A 7672-nucleotide genomic window follows, 5' to 3' on the forward strand; every position below is an offset into this window, starting at 1 on the left:
CACAGGGAAATACTTAGATAGTTTAGAAACATACCCCCCCCCCTCCGTCAAAACTTGAAGATTTACTTTGAAATCACCTAAAACCGAGCTCTCAAGCTCCCAAAACTGTTTAATTTTGTCCAGATCTGATTTGTTCTTCGCGATCGCGAATATGACCCAACACATCATGAACGTAACGAGGCCATCGCGATCGTGATGAGCCAGCGTGACCTGGTCCAGACTCCTTCCCTTATTCGCGAACGCGAGCCTTAACCAGCGATTGTGATCCCCCTGGACCCCTCCTCTTCGCGAATGAAACTCCTCCTACGCGATCGCGTAGGAGGAAACCAGACATCAGGCACCACATTTTTCTGGTGTCTCTCGAATTTCAATCCAACACCCGAGACTCTTTTGAAACTTCTCAGACACAAACCAAATATGCATTTTAATCATAAAAACGCTACAAGCCGGCTCGAGGCACACTCAAAACTACGAAACATGGTCTTCTTGACCCGATGTTGACCGTTGTCAACTCCAAATCCTTAACTTAACTAGTTTCTCGACCAAAGACCTCAAATCAGACCCGAACCCCTCAGGACCCGAACCAACTACTCAATTATGTCATAAATGGCATTCTGAACCTCATGAAATTGACTAAACTCCAATACGGGCCCATTTACCCCCGATGTTGACTTTGGTCAAACTTTCTCTTTTTCTTAACTTAAGAACTTCCAATTTTGCTAAATCTGATCTGAAACTCATCTGATTGCCTCGGGAACTACGCCACCCATACCCCACAAGTCATAAATACCATGATAAAACTATGAGAAGGGTATTTTGAGGAAAACAAGTCCAAAAACTCAAAATGACCTAGCACGTCATTACATCAGATACCACTTATAGACGTTCGTCCTCGAAAGAGAAAATACTTGAATTCTCGATAAGTTGGGGATATTGGGTCTGCATATCCAACTCGGTCTCCTAAGTAGCCTCCTCAACCGGACGGTGCTACCATTGAACTTTCACTAAAGCAATTTTCGTCGACCTCAACTTCCGAACCTGCCTATTCAAAATGGCTACCCGCTCTTCCTCAAAAGCCAAGTTCTGATCAAGTAACACTGAATCCCATTGAATCACATGAGAACCATCTTAATGACTTCTTCAAGATCAAGATGTGAAATACTAGATGAACACCCGATAAACCATGAGGTAAATCCAACTCATAAGGTACCTCGCCAATACGCTGAACAATATCAAGTGGGCCAATAAACCTCAGGCTCAACTTGTCCTTCTTCTCGAACCTCATCACACCCTTCATGGCCGAAACCTTCAATAGGACCCGCTCTCCAACCATGAACTCTAACTCACGAACCTTCCTATCCGCATAACTCTTTTGCTTACTTTGAGCCATAAGAAGTCTCTCCTGAATCAACTTGACCTTATCCAAGGAATCCCTGAACAAATCACTACCCCACGTCCCAACCGCAAAATCATCAAACTAACCAATCAGAGAGCAATACCTCATACCATATAGTGCCACGAACGGTGCCATCTCATACTCAAATGGTAACTATTATTGTAAGAAAACTCCACCAAGGGTAGGAACTGGTCTCAATGACCACCAAAGTCAATCAAGCAGGCCCGCGACATATCCTCAAGGATCTAAATAGTCCGCTCGGACTGATCATCTGTCTGAGGGTGAAAAGTTTGTACTGAGTTCCACCCGAGTACCCAACAACTTCTACATAGACCGCCAGAAATGAGAGTAAATTGTGTGCCCAGATACGAAGTGATCAAAATGGGCACCTCATGCAAACGAACTATCTCACGGATATTGATTTTTACCAACTTCTCAGAAGTGTAAGTAGTCCGAACCAGTATGAAATGTGCAGATTTGATCAACCTGTCCACAATGACCCAAAGCATCGAATTTCACCAAAATTCATGGCAATCCTACCACAAAGTCCATAGCAATCCGCTCCCACTTTCACTCGGGTATGGGCATCCTCTGAATCACACCAGCAGGCTTCTGGTGTTCATACTTCACTTGTTGACAATTCAAACACCGAGACATGAACTCCACAATGTCTCTCTTCATCTAACAACACCAATAATGTTACTTCAAGTCAAAATACATCTTTGTAGCCCCGGGTGGATAGAATACCTCACAGTTGTGTGCTTCCATGATCTACTTCATATTAGTTGGAAGTAATACCATGAGTAAATGTAAATCAGGTGACTTTGTACACATCTCTAATTGAAAAGTCGTTTAATTATGTCAATATCACTCATAAAATACATAGCTCCTACAGTAAATAATTTTCCACCAATCAGAAAAGTGATTAAACCTTGAAATCGTCAATTCAGTTTTACGCATGCAAATTAGACCTTTCTAGACATCTCCGACTGAAAGCAAATTTCCTTTCTCCCCTCGATTAGCTAGTCACTTTTATAATAGGGTAAGAGAGGCATCATCAACTTCAGAAATTCAGCACATTATATGTCAGTTTTATATGACAGCAGCTACTACAATTTTATTTTATTTTTGATAACCGCAAAATCCCTGAGGGCCAACAGCACATGATTTGAAACTCAGTCACTCATGAGCCCGCCCCTCTGCTCTTCTCCACTTAAATAGCTACTGCAAATTTTTACTACACAAACTTGACTTAATTTTTTTATTCTTTTATAAATCAGAGTAATTCCATTAACACTAAGCCAAGTAGGTGTCATCTATACAAGATAGCGCAGCGGCAATTGTAACTTGATTTAGTTAATAAGAACAGAAAATTTACGGAAACACACACTTCAGAAGAGTCCGCTGAAATTCCAAGCTGCACCTCACGGGCAGGGTCAACAAAGGACAGATCGGGGCAGTGCCAGCATAGAAACATGCTTAACTGTGGAAACCCTTGAATCCAAATCCTTTATGTAGATTTGAATTTTCCCTCTTTTTTGCAACAATATATGCAAAATATCCGTAAAGCAACAAGTTATCGCTGATCTTTATTTCTCAAACTCATGTCTTTTAGACAATGATTGAAGCTTCTAATTGCTATAAGAAGTAATGGAGTTCTGCAGTGGCAAACCAGGTATTGATGCCTTGAGGTCATTTTATTAGAGGAACAGGAAACACTAGGAGAAGTTCTTTAACTGCAAATAGCTATCGCTGCTTCCTGAAAGTTGATGTCTAATGAACCTTGAGTAGGCTCAGATATCAGCAGATCAATGTGATAACCGCAGACCTGAAATGCAGGCCCTGATACTGATGGTATAGAAAATGCATGAGAAAGGGCTTCAAGCCTTCAACTACTAAAAAGTTCTTTCTCTGGTCAACAAGCAAATCTGCCTTTGCTGCTGCTAAATTAGCGGGCACTACAAGCACATGTGTTGACACCCAATTTTGTCCCTCTTTTATTTAATTTACTCGGGTTCTACATTTACTGACGAGCTAAATACTTTATTTTTCACAATATTTTATTGCTACTACTATTAATATCACTACTTTTATTTTCAACATTATGAGCATTACTTTATCACAAATTTTAAACGGTTAGTCATCGTTTTCGTTTCAGGTGCGGATTCGTTAAATTAATTACAAGACAACACTTTGTAAAATCCTTACATTCTATATACTAATTACTATTTATCTTCACATAATAAATATTGTACTAGTTATTAATTTGGAAGCCCAAAATAATTAAATAGCGGAGGAAGGATCAATAATTTTCAGCCAAATTAATGACCCGAAATACAAATACAATATTATTTTCCTACCCAAATAAACAACCCATATTTTAATACCCAGCCCACATTTTCAGCCCACTATTCATTCAACATCAGTGGCCCATTACCTATTCCTACCCGATCCAGCCCGAAATTATCGGACCAGCCCAATTTTTCCCCTTAAACCTAATGAAACCTAATCTCGCTCTTATCTCATCTTCCGCCTCATCTCTCTCTCTTCTCGCCCTTTCTCTACGCCCGCCGCCTCCCTCCATCTCTTTCCCTCACTCTCTCTTTTTCGCTCCCTCCCCTTTTCCGCCGCTCCTTCCCTCATCACCTTCATCGTCACCTACACCTCTGACACCCCACTTCCCTCTGCTCCCCACGTTACCCCTACTCCGCCTGACACCCCCACACCCCCTGTCCCTCACCTGCCATCTCCACCTGCCATATCCACGCCTGTCCCCCACGCCTCTCTCATACGCTCCCCTCTCCTCTTTCTTAAACCCTAATCACAGCCCTATAAAAGGATGAAAAAGAATCCGAACATCGGAAGAGGATTTGGAACCCAGAAAATCCCTTACAAAACATCAATTTTGATCAATGATATAGCCACATATTACTCTATTTTTTTTACTTTCGAACCCGAAGCCTTAATTACTTTAATCCTTTTTCGAGTTCGAGTAGATTTGACGACATCGACGCCTCAGTTCATTGCGCACAAAACAGGTGAACTTCGACACACTTATTGTTTTAGTCTTTAATTTTTTTTCTGTTTTAGTTGAAATCTTCGCCTATTCTGCTCTATTTTTTTGGTGGCAGTTATGTAGTTTGCTTATCGTCATGTTATTTATTTGATGTTTGAGAGCTGTTTAGGATAGAATACTAATTGCTAAAACGAATTTGAAGGATGTATATTGTGACTTGGAGGTTCAGACTAAATTTCCAAGACTTAGAATCTAGATGAAGTCGAATATACATATGATATACAGTGGATTATCACGATAAGAAAAGATATACATTCGATATACATCCGATATACATCTGATGGTGTGTATAGCTTAGGTATATTGCGTATATGATTAGAACAGGCCGACACTAAATCATCCATGTAATTGTCTTCCATCTGCAAGTTTGAGTTTTCTGTTTGTTAATGCTAGTACAAAATAGCAGCAGTGACATTGTTACTGTTAAGGGAGTGCTTAATCTGACCAAATCCAGTTCTGTTTTAAGTCGATTAGTCCGCTATTTGGATCTGAATATGTCTTTAGTTTATGGAGTGTGAGATTAGTATGTCCATTAGTTCATCCCCAGTCAAGTATATGTCTGTCTGTCGCTTGAACACTAGGCTTAGTATTTGAATACCTGTTATATGGTCTAAATAAGATTGAGATATAGCCTATAATAAACTGATGCATGAGTTGCAGTCCTGCCCTTTGTTTTAGTCAATTGGATTTATCATCATGCTTGATTAATACAGTAATGTCAATGAACTAAACACAACATACACAGCTGTTAAGTGTGTGGATTTGTATGTGTACAAGCTCAGAAATGTGTGAAAAAGTATGTTGTATCTGTTTATTCACAAGCACTGTCCATTTAGAGATGGCTTAATTATGTAAATGAGTGATTTGATGAATACTGTGCCAGTCTTAATATCTTGTTCAGTTGCAAATGCTGAAAATATTTAGATATCTAAATGACATGTTTGACGATTCACATGACCCGTATGTGATTGAGAGTTCGCTATTTAGAAACATAAAGTCATATCTAAGTACATGTACATTCGGTTTTTGGTCAATAGAGCTGGGATTTCAAAATGATGTTTGTTTTAAAGTGTTTAATTGTCTTTGTATGCGTATGATTGTCTAAGCACGATTCATATGTCGGCAGTGATTGACCACGTTACTTAAGGTCTGTGATAAGCTTGCTTGCATTATATGCCTACTAGCATTATTTGTGTGTAGAAATTTTGAGAATTTGAACCTATCGTTTGATTTGTGTTTCACCTCCAGCAGTGTTAAATATGCATACATTATGTTCCATCAAAACAGTTTCTGGGTTCCTAAATTTACAAATGATCTCGTGGAAAATGCTATATACTACATTTGTCTTACCTAGAATGAAGTTAAGAATCCCAGTATGCCAGGTTTAGCTCATTTCCTTCTCCTGCACTTGTACATGTTTCTTCCTCATAAAATACTTGCATGTTGTCTTATCTGTCACGAAGTGGTCTGGTAATACTGGAAATTAGTTCTATAAGCACATTTGTTGGATAATTGATCATAATTTTGCCAAACAAGCATCTGTATACTAATTTGAGTTCTCTATGTGATCCATGATGCATTAATAAAGGATCAAACTGTCCAGATTTTTCACATGTGTTGTTCGGATAAAAGGGTAAGGACTATTAAGGCTTAATGGAGTCAGTTTTCACCTAACTTGGACTAAAATACTGCCTGCTTGAATTGCCTGTAGTTTGTTTGATTATTTGAAAGATAAGACAAAAGGAGAAATTCTAGGTGGAATAGCATACGTACCCTTTAAAGTCGTCACGTATTAACCTGCTCTTTATTGAACTAAAGGGAATTAACAATTGAACTAAAGGGAATTAACAAAAACAGCATTCTTCTTTTAAAGATTTGGGTTGTAACTTGTTTTGACTGGATTATTGATATTAACACTTCAGCCATCATGATTATACATGCATATGCAGCCCAATAAAAATGAATATATATCGCACCAGATAAAAGAATATGGTTGTTGCAATGGATGGCTGCCTGTTGCTATCGTTGTTTATTACAATATATCACCGATGGTTTGCTGTTCGTTTGGGCTGAATTACTACTGCCATATACCATTTTGAAGGCAAAATTACTACTGCTATATATCATTTTGATACCAAAGAAAGGACTTACTGGTTTCAGGTTCCGGGGCCATTACTTTGGCTAGATATCTTTCGACTATAGTGGGTTGTTGCTTAATTGTTATGGGCTGCTACATTTGTTTAATCTCTTTCCTTACTTTTAGTTTAGAGAACGTTAAATATATTTAACTATAAGCAGTTCACTGATAATTAAAGGTTATTAAGTAGTTGACAACTTGCTTCTATGTTCCCTATCAATATGTATACATGGAATATACTAGTTATACATAGCAGTATAGGAGTTAATGTGAGTTGTTAACCTGTCCTTCTCTTGAGTTTACATTATGTATGTTTAGTTTTATTCATTAATCATGTACTAATCCTTTTCGTTCGTTTTAAATGCATGAACATCACATACGAGTCCAAGGGGATTCGCCTCCTTCCGCATTTTGGCGTTGGGCTAAAAGCCCAACGTAACTCCTCCTGTGACAACCCCTGTCTGCAGCCCAATAAGAGTACAAAATCTGGGCCAAAGCCCAATAGACAAGACAGCCCACATCAGCAATATAGAGGAATTTATTGGGCCTAAGCCCAATAAACGTGAACAGTTCAGTTGGGCCCTCATAAATAGGCCAAACCCATTTACTCTTTTACTCTTTTCCTTATTTTTTATTGTTGTGTATATTTTTATTTGCTTTGTATGACTAACATCTCATCTTATTTTATTAACTTAGATAAATACTAGTATATTAAGGGTTTTGGTTTAGTAATGGGTAGTTGATTCCATAAATTACATTCACTTCTATTTTCTAAACTATTTATAGTATCTATAACATTTATTTGAGTAATTGGTTTTCAAATAGTATGCCTACATATTTTTGGGTTAAAGGAATCACTATTTACTCTTACTATCTTAGAAATTTAGAAATTTAAAAGGTCACAAATTTCACACTAACGATTAGCTTAATCTAAGGAATAAAAGGGCAAACTAATTTAACAGATAACTGTTCCATGTTAATTTATTTTTTTTCGAACACTTGAAATACATATTTTGTTGAAACAACCTTAGTGCAACATATACATTAAACTATTAATCTTTAT

At 38.0% G+C, this 7672-nt stretch overlaps 1 protein-coding gene across 1 annotated transcript; it reads right to left on the reverse strand.

Annotated features, from left to right (window-relative positions):
• Positions 1 to 248: 248 nt before the first annotated feature.
• Positions 249 to 2164, reverse strand: LOC132637050 (uncharacterized). The gene is made up of 6 exons (XM_060354200.1): positions 2144 to 2164; positions 1971 to 2077; positions 1711 to 1882; positions 1183 to 1477; positions 992 to 1097; positions 249 to 396 (listed from the first exon to the last, which is right to left on the reverse strand). Exons 1-6 carry the CDS (start codon positions 2162 to 2164, stop codon positions 249 to 251), a joined length of 849 nt encoding a protein of 282 aa, XP_060210183.1.
• Between the last annotated feature and the right edge of the window lie 5508 nt (positions 2165 to 7672).

The sequence above is a fragment of the Lycium barbarum genome, chromosome 4 (assembly GCF_019175385.1).
Source record: "Lycium barbarum isolate Lr01 chromosome 4, ASM1917538v2, whole genome shotgun sequence".
In the NCBI taxonomy this organism is placed as follows: domain Eukaryota; kingdom Viridiplantae; phylum Streptophyta; class Magnoliopsida; order Solanales; family Solanaceae; genus Lycium; species Lycium barbarum.

What these genes read in the sequence shown, in the direction of transcription:
- LOC132637050 (XM_060354200.1), bottom strand. Translation starts at nt 2,164, where the DNA reads ATGGAAGCACACAACTGTGAG. An exon ending in TGGAAGCACACAACTGTGAG is followed by an intron (nt 2,078 to 2,143) that starts GTATTCTATCCA and finishes TGGTGTTGTTAG; the next exon opens with ATGAAGAGAGACATTGTGGA. An exon ending in GTCTATGTAGAAGTTGTTGG is followed by an intron (nt 1,478 to 1,710) that starts GTACTCGGGTGG and finishes CTGATTGGTTAG; the next exon opens with TTTGATGATTTTGCGGTTGG.